The sequence below is a fragment of the Curcuma longa genome, chromosome 17, assembly GCF_044706935.1.
Source record: "Curcuma longa cultivar G26 ecotype Majalengka, Jawa Barat chromosome 17, ITB_CL_G26_1.1, whole genome shotgun sequence".
Lineage (NCBI taxonomy): Eukaryota > Viridiplantae > Streptophyta > Magnoliopsida > Zingiberales > Zingiberaceae > Curcuma > Curcuma longa.
The window spans coordinates 10,375,771-10,393,684 of record NC_133877.1 but is presented as its reverse complement, the minus strand read 5'-3'; the positions used below and the strand labels follow the sequence as shown (position 1 = coordinate 10,393,684).

Genomic DNA, 17,914 nt, shown 5'->3' with positions numbered 1-17,914 from the left:
ATATATTTGAGTCTTTAAATATATTAGATCGAGAAATGTACTAAGAAGAAAATAGTGAAGCATGTGAATCACAGCAATATGACAATATTTCAAATGTATTGTATTGTTCTAACACAAATTAGCCCATTTTAACTCTATTAGGATTCCACCAACATTAGCATTGCAATGAGTGCAAAATAACTCAAGATAACATTGAGAGATCGACGTCACTATGAGTTGGGACACGGTCGATCTCCTCCTCCTTTCACTACCTCCTCTCTCGCCGACCCGCACAGTAACAAGGAGTTGAGCTAGGTCTTCGCTTCCTTAGAGCTAGGCTAGATGATAACTAATTGACAACGTACGTCTAACCCAACCAACTCGAATACAATTAATTATATTGTATGTGAAAACTAAACCAAGTCGGCACATTTATTCATTATCAACTACCTACCTACCCTTCTAACTAATTTCTTGTCCTTTGTTGCCCAATAAATCATGTATATCGATGTGCACCCTCGTCTTCTTCCCTAGGCCATGTGAAGTGCAAGTATATATATATATATATATATATATATATATATATATATATATATATATATATATATATATATATATATATATATATATATATATATATAGAGAGAGGAGCTAGTTGAGGTGTCCCTGTGATTGCAAGCATGGTGGCTTCTCTTGTTGAAGTGCATTAAGTAATGTTGAATGTTGATGGGGCAACCTCCAACACGTGCATGCATTAATGCAAAGGACCATATGATTACTTAAAAGACTTCAAATTATATATATTGCCTAGTCAATGCCGAGAATCGGAGGCATCTTTAATCTTCTCTTAGGCTAAACTAGTTAAGCCTGACTAAATTTTATGTTATTAAACTTCTTATTTAATAAAGTAATCGAATTAAGTCAAATCAAACTTAGAACAAACTAAGTTGTTGAAGTTCATTTAGATTTAGATATTATCAATCTTTTAATTCAGGTTTATTATCATTATATATTAGTAAGTTTGATATCATAAGTTTATTTTGTTATTTTAAGATTTTTTTTTTTAAATTTATTACAAGTTTAATAAGAAATTTATGGATGAACACGATTTATAAGTTTTATTTATAGATATTTTTCATGAATAATTCTCAATATCTATTTGTGAATATTAATAAATTGAATATTTATATATTTAAGTTTATTCTTTAATTAATAAATTATTTAAATTTATTCATTTAATTAACCTCGTATATATATTAAACAAACATGGATAAATTCTTACTTAATCAACATCAAACTTACTTTATAAATGACATTGTTAATTAGAGAAGACAAAACACACTTGGTATTTTCTAACAAAAGTTTTATTTTTTTCACTTGCAAAGTTTGATTCTAAGATCTAGCTAGAGGTTTGAACTATACTTGTAACTTTCACCTACCCAAAGTGAGAAAGTTGATGAAGTAGCGAAAAGGCAAAGGGGGCCATGTGCAACCCCATTTGCCATTGTTTCTATCTCACTTGTAGGCCACATGCTCATCAGCAAATCTTACAAGGCAGTTCTAAACTTAAACCACCTTCCTTCCACATGATGCCTCATTCATTGCTACCACCTAAATAAATATGTGGCAAAAAAAGTGAAATGTTCATCCCGAATTTCCTCCTTCAATATCGATTTTAAAGCGATTTGAAAAGAGTACATTACGAACTATCTTTTCAAATGGAAGGAATTTTATTTCTCAAACCATTGCTCTCCAAGAATTCAAACTCTACTTTCACTTAATTAACAATCTATCATTAGAGGATGAAAAATAAAAATATGAAAGAGGATGAACTCTGCTTTCTTCAATATCTTTCTCAAATTAATTTTTCTAGAAGTTTTAGACATTAAACAACGGATGAAAAATAAGTATAGTTGGGGTTGAAAAAAATAATTATGATTATACTTATTGAGAAAAACTAACTAGATGTGTTTTAAATAATTAATAAAATATTCTAATTAAGTAAGTGATTTAAAAGTATGTATATTAAATTTAAAAAAGTAAAGAAAAATTAATTAATATTAACAAAATAAAATAAAATTTATTTAAATATAAATGAACAGGGATGAAATTTAATAATAGAAGGATTTATATAATCAATCATTATCGTGTGAGATAAAATGATAAATCTCATTTAATGGATTCAATTAGGGAAAATTTAATGAATATAATAAAATAGATGTCCAGCATCCTTTGAATGCGTTCTCCATTTGGAAGAAATATTCTTAGGTATTTATATAATCAATCCTTATCGTGTGAGATAAAATTTATTGTTGTTGTTGTTGTTTAACACATTATCAACACTTTAATCTTACTTTATCTCCCAATTTGCAAAATGTGAAATGAAACAATCATAGAAAACACTGTCTCCCCCACCCTTCTTCCTAATTGAGCCATCTCCACCCTGTCTTGTTCATTCTCGATCTCTTCGTTCTTCCTTTCTTTAGACGGCGCTGTAATGTTTATGCCAATTATTACCAAGTTGTTGTTGCTGCGTTGCATTGCCATTGGCAAAAAAACCAATAAAATTATAGAAAATTTGGTAAAGTTTTGTTGTTACAAGGCCCTTGTCCCTCCCCTTCTCTGGTTGGTGGGTCTCCTTTCCTTCCTCCATAGTCCACCCCAAGCAGAGAAACAGACTAGCAGTGGAGCGAAAGAGTCCAAGGACCAAGGCCGAAGACTTTCGACCTCCAAGATCCAATTTTTATCTTTCCTCTCAATCTCCCAGGCCTTCGAGTACCGAATTCGAGTCTCTCCGCTGTTGGATTTTTGCTTCCGGATGCTGCTTTGCGATCCTTCTGTTCGGTTGTGCGGTGAGGAAAAGGTAGGATTTTTATCGGGGAATTGAAATGGGGAGTGGGGGTTGGAGGGGCTCCTTGGCGGCGCGATAAAACGGGGACGGCGGCGATGAATTTCAAGAGAGGAAGCAGTGTCGGTGCTGTTGCCGGCGCTGGCGAGGTGTCGGCGAAGGGAATGTTGCCGAAAAAGTGGACCTTTTTGCTTTGCCTTGGAAGCTTCTGTGCAGGTCTTCTCTTCATCAACAGGTGCGGATTTCCTCTCTCTCTCTCTCTCTTTCTCTCTCTTTCTCTCTCTCTTTCTTTTAATTTGAGCTCATCGCTTGTTAAATTTCTGTCAATTCTTTCCTTAATAAAGAGATTTTCATCTGGATTCGAGCAGCAGCAACAACAACAACAACAAAAATTAACTTTTCATTTCTGAATTCTGAATCTTGAATTCTGTGCATGTATGTATCAACTGCTCTCTCTTTATCATCACAAAGCCTGAATTTCGCAATTCTTATCTCAACTTTCATGAATCAATTGAAAACTCACTCATGATGCTTTCGATCTCTTCTTCTCTCAGCTACTCTCTGAGATAAATTTCTGATCAATATCATTCTCGTGCCAACACACTTTACATTTTACTATGGTGACAGTTGGTCTATGCCTGAAGCCAAGGACATCATCAGGACAACATCAGAATCAGACGACAATAAGCTCAATCTCGTTTCCGGCGACTGCGATTCGAGAACAGTAAGTGTGTCAAGCCATCCAAATGCTATAAATTTCCTTCCAAATTTAAGTCTTGAGGAGTTTTTCGTGTGTTTCAGATAAATCTGACTTTCAAGATTTTCCACCTATTTTATTTCATATTCTGAATCAATCTTGCAATGGTTCTTGGCATTACCTCTTCTTTTTCTTTTTTCTTTTCACTCATTTCAGATTGACATAAAGCAACAGCATAAGAACATCCTCAACAATGTTGAAGATACTCAGCGAGTAATCCAGTAAGGAATCTGTTCTGATGAAAAGTTGAAATATGAAGACCAATCAGTGATGATTTGCTCAGTAGGTTTATAAATTTTGTTGCAGGACTCTGGATAAAACGATATCGGACTTAGAAATGGAGTTGTCAGCTGCCAGAGCTGCTCAGGAATCAATACTTAATGGTGCTCCGGTGTCGGAGACTCTCAAGGCAACTGAATCAGCTGGAAGGAGGAGGTATCTCATGGTTATAGGAATCAACACTGCATTTAGCAGTCGCAGGCGAAGGGATTCAGTTCGCGCGACTTGGATGCCTCAAGGTTCATTATCTTGCCTACATTTGTTTTGCTACTTGTTCAGTGGCAAATTTCTTGCATCTGGTCATCAAATTCATCTCTGAAAAGTATTGTAGGTGAGAAAAGAAAGAGGCTGGAGGAAGAGAAAGGAATTATCGTTCGCTTTGTGATCGGTCACAGGTGAGTATCATCCTCAGCTCAAAGTTTGTTTAACAAAGAAAAGTATGTGGAGAATTGTCATCTGAAATGTTCAATTTATCTGAGTTGTTGCTCTAGTGCTACATCGGGTGGAATTTTGGACAAGGCAATTGAAGCTGAACATAGAAAGCATGGTGACTTCATGAGGCTGGTTAGTTTTTTTCTCCCGCATTTACTTACGAAAACACAAGCAACTGTGAATCTCATGAAGCTGCTTCTATGTTCAGGATCATGTCGAAGGCTATCTCGAGTTGTCAGCCAAAACAAAAATATATTTTGCAACTGCTGTCTCCATGTGGGATGCAGATTTCTACATCAAAGTAGATGATGATGTCCATGTAAATATCGGTAAGTATCATCTAAATGTTACGATCGAAAGTCATTCAAAATGAACTTGCATGTTTTCACACATTGACATGATCATGGAGAAAGTAGATGAATATCTATCTGTATAGGTTGTTGAAAATCTTGATACTGTCTGAAACATGAATAACAGTTTGATCAAGAAACATGGATTCTCTAATTTCTTTATTTTGGCAATATTTTGATCTGTATATTGCAGCAACACTTGGAGCCACTCTAGCTAAACATCGGTCGAAGCCTCGGGTGTATATTGGATGCATGAAATCAGGTCCAGTGCTAGCTCAAAAGTAAGCTTGTTTTCAACATTGTATTTGCAGTCAAGGCAGTATGATGAACTATTGATCCCACTATTGGTTGTTGCTATTGAAGGGGGGTGAGATATCATGAACCTGAGTATTGGAAGTTTGGCGACGATGGAAATAAGTATTTCCGGCACGCAACCGGTCAGCTATATGCCATTTCAAAGGACTTGGCTGCTTACATATCCATGAATCAGTAAGCTAAATGCTACACTTACTTTGCTACTGTGCCATAAAACATTTTGAACCTCAGATTCCTGTACTGATCTAATTCCTGTAACATAAGGCATGTGCTTCACAAGTATGCAAATGAGGATGTTTCACTCGGGTCATGGTTCATTGGGCTAGATGTCGAACACATCGATGATCGGAAACTATGTTGCGGCACTCCACCCGGTAAGTTAACATTGTGCAGGCACTGAAATGTGTAACATCAAGTGAATTTAGTTAGTCCAACTTATTCTTGCAGACTGTGAATGGAAAGCTCAGGCAGGCAATATCTGTGTTGCCTCATTTGACTGGACCTGCAGTGGCATTTGCAACTCGGCCGAAAGGATCAAAGACGTTCACCGGCGATGTGGCGAAGGAGAGAAGACTCTGTGGAACACAGACTTCTGAAAGATTCACCCTATTCACCTTCCTTTAGCCACACAATATGTTGTGTTCATTCAAAATTTGCTATGTTTGTCTGTACACTAAATTCACCATAATTTTTCTTTGTCAGTGAGGGAAGAACTCTTTAGATTTCCTAAAGAAAAAAATACCCAAAGCATTAAGGAAGAAGGGGTATATAGAGATACAGAAAGGAGTGATAGCTCTCCCCCCACAATAATGTAACTCCTGTAAAACAATGGCTTCATGTTTAATAAGTGATTATTAAGGCAGTAAATGAATTAAACACTCTGAAAAAGTTTGATATTTGATTTGATAAAAATTTATTTATATTCATTCAATATACATAAAATCAATTAAATGAATAATTAAGTGATCATTGTTTCTCCTTGTAGATTTAGTTTTTCTCTACAACAATTAAGTATGCAAGACAAAGGTAGCTGATATCATTTGGTTGTCTTATATAAAATCTCTGATTTAAAATGTAAAATAATTTAAGAAAATAAAACGTAGAAAATATGTTGTTGAACATAATTAGAAGTCGCTTTGTTGGAAAAGGTAGCGAGACTATTTGTGTATCTTCTTTCGCTATCAAATTTTCGACACGTGGATTCAAATCCAACGAATGGGCTTCTCTACTTTGTCCAACCAACCAACCAACCTCAATAATTGCACTAAATCTAATCCCCTCCTCATAGCCACACGCCGATCAGGATTAATGTGCAATCATCAATTCGTGAAAAATAAAAGGCCACCTTTTGTTTTCAAAAGCCTTTGCGTTGAAAAAAAATAAAAATAGTATTTTATTCTTTATTTATCTCAGGAATATTTTTATTTTTATTTAATATTATTATAAATAAATATTAACTAAAACTCTGGCATAATCTATATATATATATATATATATATATATATATATATATATATATATATATATATATAATTAAAATTAGTTAATATTATTGATGTGGCGATAGCAACCATGTAATATGATCAAGTCAAAAGTCAAGATGAATTGGAAGTCAAGTCAAGACGAGCTCAGGTCCGGTCAAACTGAATTTAGATCCAGTCAGATGAGTTCATGTCCTATCAAATCAAGCTCGGGTTGAGTTGGCCTCTACTAGAAGATCTCAAGTCAAATTCATCCGAGTCTCATCTGAATTTGATCTGTCATAGTTTAAAACTCTGGTTTGATATGATAGTTATTAAAGCACTATCCATCAAGAAATGTGTCTCTTGGTTAAGAGGGAAGAAGTATATATTCTCAATCAAAAGAGAAGAGGAATGTCTTTTCAGTAGTAAGGTTATCCTTTCCTATTTAAAGGTAACTAATTGCAATATTTAATCAAACAATTCAATTGTTTTCTATTCTCTTTACTATTTATTTTTACCTTTCATTTTCTCTATCTTTTCCTCAATGTCTAACTTGAATATCAGAGAGGTTTTGTCAGGGTTCACCTTAGCCCCTCATCTAACGTCTTCCTTGAGTATTTTTAGACCTCTGTTCAAAAGATCTCTATAGTACTCGACATTTTGAAAGCTAACCTGACTGAAGCCCGATCTAAAGAAAGTCAACCTAATTGAAGTCTGATTTGAAGAAAACCCAACTTGAAGAGTTGACTTAACCAAGTATCTAGCTTGTCAAAAGTACTTGACTATGATTATTTAGTTGAATCATTCTATCCTTTGATCTCAGACTAGATTAATTATTATATTAATTTTTAGTTAAATTATATAAAAAATAAAAAATTAATGAAAAATAAAATGAAATATCTTTTTTAATATTTTAAAATAATTTTTTTAACTATAAAAATTAAAAAAAATAAATACTTTTAATTAAAATAAAAAATATTATTAAAATTATTAATTCTTTTGATTATTGAGTTCTTTGGTAATTAGGCTGAAGAAGGAGAAGACATCATATGTGGCAGAGCCAACTCAAATAGTTAAACTTAGGTGCAGGTCAAAAGTCAAGAATCAATGGAAGTTAAAGAGTCAATCTTGATCTCATTATCTTGATTCGAGAAACTTTGGCTCCTTCATTCGTCAACGAGGCCACTATCGATTCCTGATGACACAACTGTTAGATTTGAACAACAACCTTCTCAACTTCTTCAACTACTCGGGCCAACCTCGATTTTAGATGACAACCTCCCCAACTCCTTCATCGACTTGGCCACCCCATTTCCAAAGGGCACAACCTCTTCGACTCCTTTCAACCACTCCGATTCTAGAAGACACAACTTGCTCGACTCCTTTCAGTCACTCTGATTCCAGATGACACAGCCTCTTACGACTTCTTCATCGACACAATCACCCTAAAAGACATAACCTCTTCAACTCCTTCATCAACTCTAACAAGTGATACAAAGGTAAGAATGCTCATTCGACATTAATTTAAAGTCTTCAAAGTCCTCAAACACTTCTAGTAAAAAAATATTAATAATTTGAAAAAAAAAAACAACATGAGCAAATTTTGAAGAATCCTAAAAATGTAAAGGTGCTAAATGAAAAAAAAATTCAAAATTTTTATGATTATCAAAAACTTTTGACTAAATATGTTGGATTGCAACTAATTGATTAGAAATGATGCCAATCAATTATAGTCACTTCTAGTTGATTAGCATCATTTCTAATTAAGTACTTAGTAATGACTTAATGACCTATTGAAAAACAAGTCCGGGATGATGCACGATTTAGATAATTTTAAAAGATAAGTAAACCATTTGGTAAAATGTCAATTTTATTTTAAATCTCTACTTAACAATATGCAAAGTGCTCCTTTAAATTAATTTTTTTTCCATGTTACACCTTAGTCAATTGCACATTTCTGTCAATAATAGAGAGAGAGTAAAAAATATATTCACAAAAGTTAAGTAAAATTCAATTCCAAGAGGATTTTGATAATATTTAAAGTGTGAGGAGAAGATAAAATGACAACAATAAAATTATGGGGATGCATTTTGAAAGAAAAAACTAAATATGGGAAGAAATTATTAGTACAATGGAATCAAAATATTTTTATAATGGTATGATATTGTCCACTTTGGACCTAAGCCTTTATGATTTTATTTTTGGACTCAACTCAAAAGGTCTTCATCTTATAAACTCATGATCTTTTCCATGCATTTTCAATGTGGGACTTTGATTGTATTCCAACAATCCTCTTGGGAGCCCCTACCATTATTCTCGTGGTCCGGATCCGAACTTCCCCTACTGAGAGCCCCCTACTATTATCCTTGTGGTTCATGTCCAAACTCCCCCTACTGAGAGTCCCTCTACCATTCTTGCCATGGTCTAGATCCGAACTCTCCTACTAAAAGCCCCTACCATTCTCCACGTGGTCCGGGTCTCCACTACCTCCTTGTTTTTTCTTGAGGGTCCTCACATGGCTCTACATAGACCATGACTCTGATACCACATGTTAGTACTGATGAAATCATAATATCTTCATAATGGTATGATATTGTCAACTTTGGACTTAAGCCTCATAATTTTATTTTTGGATTCAACTCCAAAAGGTCTCATACCAATAAAGATATATTCTATTTTATAAACCTATGATTTTTTTATATATTTTCAATATTAAATTTTAATTGTATCTCAACATAAATAAGGTATATAACATATATTATTATATATATAAAAACAGAGTCACAAGTTAAATAAAATTGAATCAATTTTGTTTGAAATGAATCCTATTTTCTTAAAATCAATAAGTACTGAAACATATTGAAAAATAATCGATTCTTTAAGCATTTATCACAATAAATTCAGTCAATTTAGTGTTTGCAAATTGTACGCTCATTGAGTATGGATGTCTATTACTTTTCAATTGCTTATAAGGCTTCCACATTTAATCACCATCAGTTTTCCTTTTTTTTTTTTAACAAAATAAATTATTGAATTAAACCATTTCAATCATTTTTTTTTTCCTCCTGTTCCATGCATATACTAGTGGTACAAAAGGTTTGATACGTCCACGATTAGTCATGTATTCATTAATAAAATTTTTATTACATTTATTAATTAATAAATAAAAACTTCAAAATAAACAATCAAACTTATTAACTAACCAAACAAACTTATAAATATAAAAATTTCAAACTTGATCAATTGTTTCAACATGATGATTCATTTCAAATTTGACTTAATTTAATTCGGGTATCTTATCAAATTTAAAATTGAACAATATAAAATTTAGTTCCTGATCTTAGCCGAGACTGTAATTCATTTGACTAAGGATTAGATGTTCCATGGAAATATAAAGCACCATTGTATCATATAGCAAACATGCAAAGACCAAGAACATCAAATGAAGAGCATAAACCAAGCAAATAGGATGCTGATGCACAAGCATTGTTCACAAACGAGTCGGAAAGTAGAGAGGCATTCTTGAATTCCTACTCGCAGGAGCTCCAGCTGCTCCTGCAAAAGTTGCTCACAAACCAACGTGAAGGGATGAGGAAAGCCATTGATGTCGAACTCGAAGATAATGGCCATTACCTGCGTTACTGAACGTTACTGAATGACATGATGGCTCTTATTCTGTCACAGGTACAGGACAGAAGACTGTTCACTACGTCTTTGGTTCCAGATGGGATCTTGGAACCAAGAGACGAGTCGATAAATATCTGAAGCGCCACAGTGAGAAGAGAACCCCCACGTCCAGAGATATCATCAGGGAGTATGGCAAATCCTGAAGGCAGAAGTGCAACAGAGTGGGGGTCCTCACCACCAAGCACTGCATTGACCATGGCAGCCTCAACAGGAGAGTAGATAATGTATCTGCAAGTTGAGTCACTGCAGGTCTCTTGTAGTATCATCGTCGTGTTCCCCTCGTCAGGAAGCTAAATTTGGCACCAACAGTTACTGATCACAGCAGAAATATTGAAGCAAAACAAAAATGGAAATAGACTCACTCCAACAGCCAAAATGGAGACACAGTTGTCTTCTTCCTGGCTCTTCAAAATGGCTGCTGCTGCTTCGTAGACCATGGCTCCATGCAGCAAAATGTCCCACTGCCTCATAGAAACAAAGCCAAGAAGTGTGAGTTCATGGCTACAGAAAGAAAAGATGCATCCAATTGATCAGGTGATCAGAAACCACCTGGCTACGCGATGGCACACTGCGGAGGAAATCGAAAACTCTCTTTGGAGAGATTGGCAGCCAGATTGAAGTGCTTGCACTGAGCACAGTGCCAGCAGGTCTCCCTGAATCTCCATTGTTCTTCCTGCTCCTGATCCTCACCTCGTTTGTTGCAGCACCAGTAACTTGAGCCCACTGGTTGATCAGAGAGCCACTCACACCGCTGCAGAAGCTCATCACCATCCTTTCTGATAGATTTAGAATGTTCTGGGTCATCTCGACGTTCCCTAAGGAACAATCAATCAGCAGTGGAGTTTTAGTTTGCGAGGAGGAGGAGGAAGAGGAGGAGCATCAGTACCGATATGAGCAGTGGAATTGGTGAGGCTCGAGAATCGCTCGCACTGCCTTTCCATTCTCGCCAACCATCTTTTTGCTCCGAAGGCAAGGCCGGAGTTGACGATGGCCTTGTACAGCGCATGGACATCTCCATGGTCCGCTTCGACATGCTCGACCCATACGACCTTCGAGCGACCGTCGGACGTTTCCTGGATGATGCATCCAGAGGGCCTTCGGCGGAACTTGGTCATGGGGTCGTGCCGCACTTCGAAGGAAACGTCAACTACGGCCCAGCGCGCTCCTTCCGCCTGCTTGCAGTGCCTCAGGAACAAGCCCTCCCTCACCGGAACAAGGGGGCTCGGAACCTGCAGCTCGGCCGTCATCTGAGGAGCGCAAAGCTTTCAAATCGTTAATGGCGGCTGGCGAAGGTAAACACTAAAGGGCAAAGCTTTACCAGTTGCAGAGCGCCATCGTGGCTTCCTGCTGCTGCTCCGGTGGCGTACACCTCCACTGTCGCTGCTCCGGTGACGATGCCGGAGAAGAACGCGATCCATTTCTCCTGCACGCCATCGAAGCCCTCAAAGATTAGACCTTGCGGTAGTGCATTTATACATTCCGCCGTCAATTTTTTGCTTACCACGTCCATGAGCATGTCGACCAGTGCCTCAGCAGGCATGGCCACGATTGCGGTAGCCCGGGTGGCCTCTGTGGCCAGGTTCACTTTCTTGGGTCCGAGCCCATTTGCGAAAGCTCGGGCATACTCGACCTGGTTTAACTCTTCAGTGAGCCCATCGGGGCCTCGAACCCACATCGGTTCGCCGAGCTGAGCCAGTGCGAGAAGCTCCGCCATGGCTAGCTCAGCCAAAGCGGCCACAGCCGCGGCCGCAGCCGGCTTCCCAAACTCGGGTCCATTCTTTTTGTTTGAAGTCGAACCAGGTCTAGGATGGACTCCAACTCCAACTCCAGCTCCAGCTGCAGGTGGGTTTAGTTCTTGGAACGGAATCAGCTGAACCCCTGTTCGCTTTGCGACCATTGCAGTGACCCTTTCGATCTATCGTAAATGGAAAACAGTTAAACATTCGATGTACATTTTTAATACAAGAGATTTCATTCATTCTTATATTACGATACCTGTTTGCGTAGACGACTGTTTTCAGCTAGTAGTTGTTGCTCGTCGATAGAGATCTCACCAAGTGAGGGCGGGCCGCCACAGTTGGGACAACAAGCACTGTTGAGTGCTTCCTTCAACTTCAAGTTGTCCGATCGGAGAACATCATTCTCCTCCTTCAACCTTTGGTTTTCCTCTCGCTCGAGTTGGTTCTACAAGAAAATTTAGATATGGATCAAATAACACATGATGATTTGATTGGGCCGAGCCACCTCTTGATGCAATTGTGACATAGTAATCAAGTACGATAACAATGCGATGAGCACTATCTTCTCACCATCATTTGTGTCCTCTTGTTGTGAAACCAAAGCTTCACTTGCATTGGGTCTAATCCGAGTTCTTCCCCTAACTCCTTCCTTTGTTTGTCGTCTAGATGAGGGAATTCTTCCAAGACCCTAAAATAAAGGAGCATTGATATATCATGATCATCTTTTCTATTGAATTGATATATACATTGGAAGAAAAACAAAAAGAATCTTACCCCTCAAGTCGTTGGATTTGCTCTGTAGTATGTCGATAGTTGATCTTTCTTTTTCCATGGTTCTGAACACCTTGCTCAACATTGGATAAGGCTAGCGGATCGTCAAGTATTCCATTTTGTTGTTGTTCTTGCTCATGTTCCTCAGTCATGTTGATAAATTGCGACTATAAATGAAAAACAAACAAAAGAGAAAATTCAAGATGAGAACAGAAAATTAAACAAAAAGGAATGTGAATGACAAGGAAAAAGATTATAAACTTCAACAAATTAATGCAAGTAAGAGAATGATGATTTTTTACCTATGAAAATTATAACAAATTAGGAGTGTAGTTGGCAAGGGGGGAACTATTAGTATAAAAGCATATAAATTCCGAGTAAACACATAGTAAGAGGAACATGGGTGGTCTCTGTTTCTCTATATAAAATCAATCCAAACAACGAAACGAGCACCGATGACTGATCGAATCAGAGCTATCTGTATACAGAAGACGATTGATCAATTGAACTAGGGCAATTAGAAAGCAAAAGCTCATTATGGTCCGACAAGACCACCAAATCGAGAAAAGTTCTTGATGGACAAAAGTAGCAACATCATTTATTTCTGATCTACAAGAAAAATCAACAACTATTGAAAATCTTTCTCAAAGCTAAAAAAGACAAAGACTGAAATAGTTAAACAAATATGAAATTTACTATACTTGAGTTACGTCACAAACAGATCTATTCCTAAAGATGATGTTTGTTTTTTTCAAAAAAAAAAAACATTATGACTAACAAAGTTCAAGGCCACAGCTCGCCCTATGAACCCTAATGGACTGCATGCACATGACTAACCACCTCCATCATCCCTGTTTTTATAGCCAAAATGGGTTCCCCAAACTTAGCAAGTAGCAAGGGCTACTCGATACAAAATATATTCACTCAAAAACTTTGGCAAGGCAAGTGCAATGCACTCGAAGAACATATATATATCTTTTCGAATGCGATGAGTGAGACAAGAGCTTACGCAAAGTCGACTCACAGATGGTATATGCTATGGCCTATGCAAGAAGGACAAAAGTAGATCGATAGTAGTATGCCTAATATATCTTTATACTTAGCATGGATTAAAAGAAGCTCACCTGAGGAAATGCCAAAGTTGAGGAAGTGTTTCGTTCAAGTAGAGCTCATGATTGGAGAAGATGACAAGCTGTTTTTATCACCATTAATGGAGGAAGAAGTATGAATGCGTGCATGCATTAATAGAAGCTTGAGCAAGTGAGTGAGCCGCATATAAGCTTAAATCTCCTCCACCTCTTCTTTTTTCTCACCTTGTTCTTTTTCTTCTTCTTCTTCTTCTATTCGACTCTTAATTGTATTTAGGGGAAGAAGGGAGAAGACAGGAAGAGAGGAGGGTGGAAGAATGGGAAGAGAGGAGTTATTGCGAGGGTAAAGAGAGGGTGGAATTGCATTTATTGTTGGGCTGGTGAAGCTCTACTTGAGAGGAGGAAAGGAAGTAAAGGAAAGCTTGCTTTGTGTGGTTTTATTTGAATTTGTCAACCCAGTCAAACGAAAAGGAAAGGAAAGTAAAGTTAATTAGCAGACAAGTTTTACTTGCTCATGGTTGTAGTTTCGAATGAATATCAAGTGTTTTTTAATCAAATTCTAATATAGAATCCGATGGCACATTTTCAAAATACAAGTTAGTGTGGAATAACTTAACTCTAAACTCTAAACTTAACTTCACATTCTCCTGTATACATTGAATCAATGTTGTTACTAAACTCTAAACTTATCTTCACTATAAAGTCGCAAGTTGCGAAGTAAAATCTTATCTATAGTAGTAAAAGAAAAGGGTAAAAAAAGAAAGATCACATGTATTTCTAGATCCTTACACATTAAAATATCGATGATAAAAAACATGAGAGTTAATAAAAGAATTTTAGTAAATCGATAATTTTTGAGTAAATCATGTAGTAAAAGACATATTTTGAATATTATTTAACCACATGGAATTGTAACAATAAATACAAGAACAACTCAAACCTTGAACGTTTATTCGGTTGGAAGGTGGCTTTTAAAAGAAGAGGAATATGAAAATATTTTTTTTCTGTTGTTATTATTATTATTTGGAAGAAAGAGACGAAATCCTCAATCTGTTCCCATCTGCCAAGCGTACATGAATTTATTGTTTGGGATATGAGCAACTTATCAGAATCTACAAAAAAAAATAATACTGTAAAATATTTGTTTATCATTCATTCTATGATAAATAAATATATATTTATATTTATATTTCTTTATTTAGGGAATGAAAGGGAAACAAAGTTGTTAGAGTCTAGCATTGAATACGTATTCAATGAGGTCTGAACTCAAAGACCCCTCCATGTGCAGTAAACAGTGATGACTGAAAAAAATGCTGTTAGAATTTAAATACTTCAATATATTTAATAGTAATTTAGCTTTCAAGAAATTAATAAATTCAGGAAGATTGATAAGTATAAGCAGAATCAGTTTTCAACTTCAAGGGCTGCCAAAGGAAGATGTACTTACTGTATAATGTGACACTCAATGCAGTGATGACTTTGTTCCACTTAGATTCTCTTGAATGCTGAAGCAGAAATGGAACCAGCAATAAAAAAATAAATAAATGTCGAAGATGAGAAAGTAGGGAAGCAACCAACTTAACAGCAGTAATGACATAGTTTTCCTATTTTATCAAAAAGGAAAAAAATACTTCAGAACCAGTATTTATGTAAAAATTTGGATCTTACTCCGGAGTTAATATTTTGCCCTGCAATAACTTTACAGCAGTAATGACATAATGGAAGATATTGAAGCAAACTGCAGTGGTACCTGTAGCTTGGTGGTCCATTCTTAATTATTTGACTATGTTGCACACTTTGTTCCTACCTCTTTACGTTATAGACGACCAAGTCTTATCCTATCAGATGAGATCAATTATATGAATTATGTCATCAACTATATTTAAATAAATTTTATTTTGTCTTTTATTGTTACTAATCAAGTCTTCTTTGATTTTCTTTTTCCTTATTTAATATGTGTATTTGTCATAATCTTAGATCACCTAACTGAAGCATTTATTGATCATCTAAGTATATGTCCATGACATCTTAAATGCATCTCTCAAAGTTTTTCCTTAATAGACGCAACCTCAACTCTCTCTAACGTTCTCACTTCTTTTCTATCCAACCTCGTATATCTACATATCTACCATAACATATTCATCTTTGCGATTTTCATCTTATGCACTCTTGTGAATTAATTTCAGTAGAGGGTCTTGGGACTGATTCATCATTTGATGAGTTTAGTAGCCCTATGTTGCCTTGGTTTGGGATTGATGTCCTCCCTAATTCAAACACTGATATTAGCAAACTCTAGGAAACAATAAATGCAAGATACAATTCAAGATATTGAAACATAAATACCATATAAGCTATTTCCTGATAAATTTGGACCAACTTCATATACAGTATGTGGGCTTTCAGTATGACAATGTGAGTTTTGATTGTTTAACTTTGGAGCCATTGTAGTATGAGTTTCAGTAAGATCATCAACAGTAACTTTGTCAAAGTTAAAACACTTGTCAAGAACTCTTAATTATGATATTTCTGTACTTTTTCTTCACTAAGCCACTCGTTTCTCTTTGTTAATCATATCAACAGTTTAGTATCTAAATTTTCAAGATCCTTGGTTCAACATCATTAGACAGTGATGCAATGCAATAATTATACAATCCAAACTATAATCATCTATGAAAGGCAAAACATTGGCATCATAAATTAATCATAAACTCACATGTTTGACAATGGAAATCTTGTTTAATTTATGAGTTATCTGAATCCTAATAAAACTCATAATACAAGAACTCACATGGACATTGTTTAGGAGAAAAAACAAAAAGAAACAATCTTGTATAGAGCATACTCACTAGTGAAAAATTTGATGAGTTGTATGGTCAAAACAAGTTCGATAGTTAGCGATTGATCGTACAGAACATGCTCATTTCATTTCAACTATTGACTTAAAAATAATCTTCTTGACAAATGGAAGATCTCATCACGTTACTGAAACCATAAGATAGAAGAACCTGCAATCCTGCAGGACATAAGATGAACACGTTAGACAACGAAATAATGTGTTTGTTTCAAACCCAATAAGATTTATAAAGAAGACAGAGACAAGATTTAAAGAAAAGAAACAACGCAATCAAACAAAAGAAAACTTATGTTAGTATGAAGAGCGCAACTCCCTAATCGTCATCTCATCTGCTTTTTGGAAATACCAAAATCAATTTAGAGAAAATAAAGATAAAGTAGTTGTTAATTGTTGTACGTGTAAACTACCTTTTTGGCATTCTACACGTGGGTGATTTTAGCCCCTTTACCACACTGCAACAAGTACTTTATACATAACTGAACTTTGTGTAGTTTGAGAGTTCACAGTTTGTTTTAGTTAAAATGGATTGATATAAATATTTTTTATGATCAGTGAGATTTCAGTTTTTGTTTATATTTTTAAACTTAAAACCCCACCCAACAGGAGTCGCCCAGGACACAACCTGTGCCTCGCACAACACAGGACAGAGGATTCTTTTGATCATGTTGGGCCTGGGGTTTTGGCATCCTGAGCTGTGTAAGCTCCAATTTTTGCCTTTTATCTTCTCTGTCTATAACGAATTATAAAGGAATCACGAAGACATAGTGATCTACCTTGAACTATATGAAATAACAGGATCTTTGAAACTTCATTACTAGGAATCATTTGCAATTTGTGCTTTCTAACAAACCTCAAGTCTTAGGCCAATGCTTCTTTCCTTGGCTACTATAGGCATATGGAGTGTACCATTCAGCACAGGTGTTCCATTTAAAGTTTAATATCATTGGCTTATTTGTCCACATAATGTAAATGTGCAATGCAGTGGTCAGATTGATGCCGCTTGTATGCACTAAAAAAAACTGTTTGACTGCAGATTCATAGTACCAATTCCGAGAGTATTGCCATCTTAAGAGTGATTATCAGAAAGTAAACTAAATTACAACTCTTGCGTATCACATAATACCTATTTCAAACATAATAGTAGATAAAAGCAAGAAACTCTATCATCTTTCTTAATTTATAACCATTTTGTGCTTAAATTTCTATCCATGCTCAAGAAGCCAGTATGATTTAAACCCCTTTATAGGAAAGGTGTCCTAACTTATGCTTTAAACTCCCTTATTTTGGAAAGGTATTCCAAATTACAATACTGCCCAACTTGTTAGAAGCCATGGTAACATCAAGGCCTCTCT

General features: G+C 35.8%; 2 protein-coding genes across 2 annotated transcripts; one reads left to right on the top strand and one right to left on the bottom strand.

Moving 5' to 3' along the window:
• The first annotated feature begins 2,622 nt into the window (after positions 1 to 2,622).
• Positions 2,623 to 5,836, top strand: LOC141848277 (putative beta-1,3-galactosyltransferase 2). Its single transcript, XM_074736328.1, has 11 exons — positions 2,623 to 3,062; positions 3,455 to 3,551; positions 3,741 to 3,805; positions 3,891 to 4,102; positions 4,195 to 4,258; positions 4,355 to 4,427; positions 4,504 to 4,624; positions 4,839 to 4,926; positions 5,009 to 5,134; positions 5,225 to 5,334; positions 5,408 to 5,836. Exons 1-11 carry the CDS (start codon positions 2,926 to 2,928, stop codon positions 5,554 to 5,556), a joined length of 1,242 nt encoding a protein of 413 aa, XP_074592429.1. The 5' UTR covers positions 2,623 to 2,925; the 3' UTR covers positions 5,557 to 5,836.
• A 3,971-nt stretch (positions 5,837 to 9,807) lies between these two features.
• Positions 9,808 to 16,716, bottom strand: LOC141848711 (homeobox-leucine zipper protein ROC7-like). The gene is made up of 12 exons (XM_074736755.1): positions 16,555 to 16,716; positions 15,156 to 15,213; positions 12,624 to 12,787; positions 12,420 to 12,537; positions 12,106 to 12,294; positions 11,612 to 12,025; positions 11,429 to 11,533; positions 10,997 to 11,357; positions 10,660 to 10,925; positions 10,473 to 10,571; positions 10,057 to 10,400; positions 9,808 to 9,978 (listed from the first exon to the last, which is right to left on the bottom strand). Exons 3-11 carry the CDS (start codon positions 12,770 to 12,772, stop codon positions 10,062 to 10,064), a joined length of 2,040 nt encoding a protein of 679 aa, XP_074592856.1. The 5' UTR covers positions 12,773 to 12,787; positions 15,156 to 15,213; positions 16,555 to 16,716; the 3' UTR covers positions 9,808 to 9,978; positions 10,057 to 10,061.
• Positions 16,717 to 17,914: the final 1,198 nt, after the last annotated feature.

Bases quoted from the DNA above. Each gene is read 5' to 3' on its own strand.
- LOC141848277 (XM_074736328.1), top strand. From the start codon at position 2,926: ATGAATTTCAAGAGAGGAAGCAGTGTCGGTGCTGTTGCCGGCGCTGGC. The intron at 3,063-3,454 runs GTGCGGATTTCC...CTATGGTGACAG, and splicing joins GGTCTTCTCTTCATCAACAG to TTGGTCTATGCCTGAAGCCA. The intron at 4,927-5,008 runs GTAAGCTTGTTT...TTGCTATTGAAG, and splicing joins GGTCCAGTGCTAGCTCAAAA to GGGGGTGAGATATCATGAAC.
- LOC141848711 (XM_074736755.1), bottom strand. From the start codon at position 12,772: ATGACTGAGGAACATGAGCAAGAACAACAACAAAATGGAATACTTGAC. The intron at 12,026-12,105 runs GTATCGTAATAT...CATTTACGATAG, and splicing joins ACAGTCGTCTACGCAAACAG to ATCGAAAGGGTCACTGCAAT. The intron at 11,358-11,428 runs GTAAAGCTTTGC...TGCGCTCCTCAG, and splicing joins ACGATGGCGCTCTGCAACTG to ATGACGGCCGAGCTGCAGGT.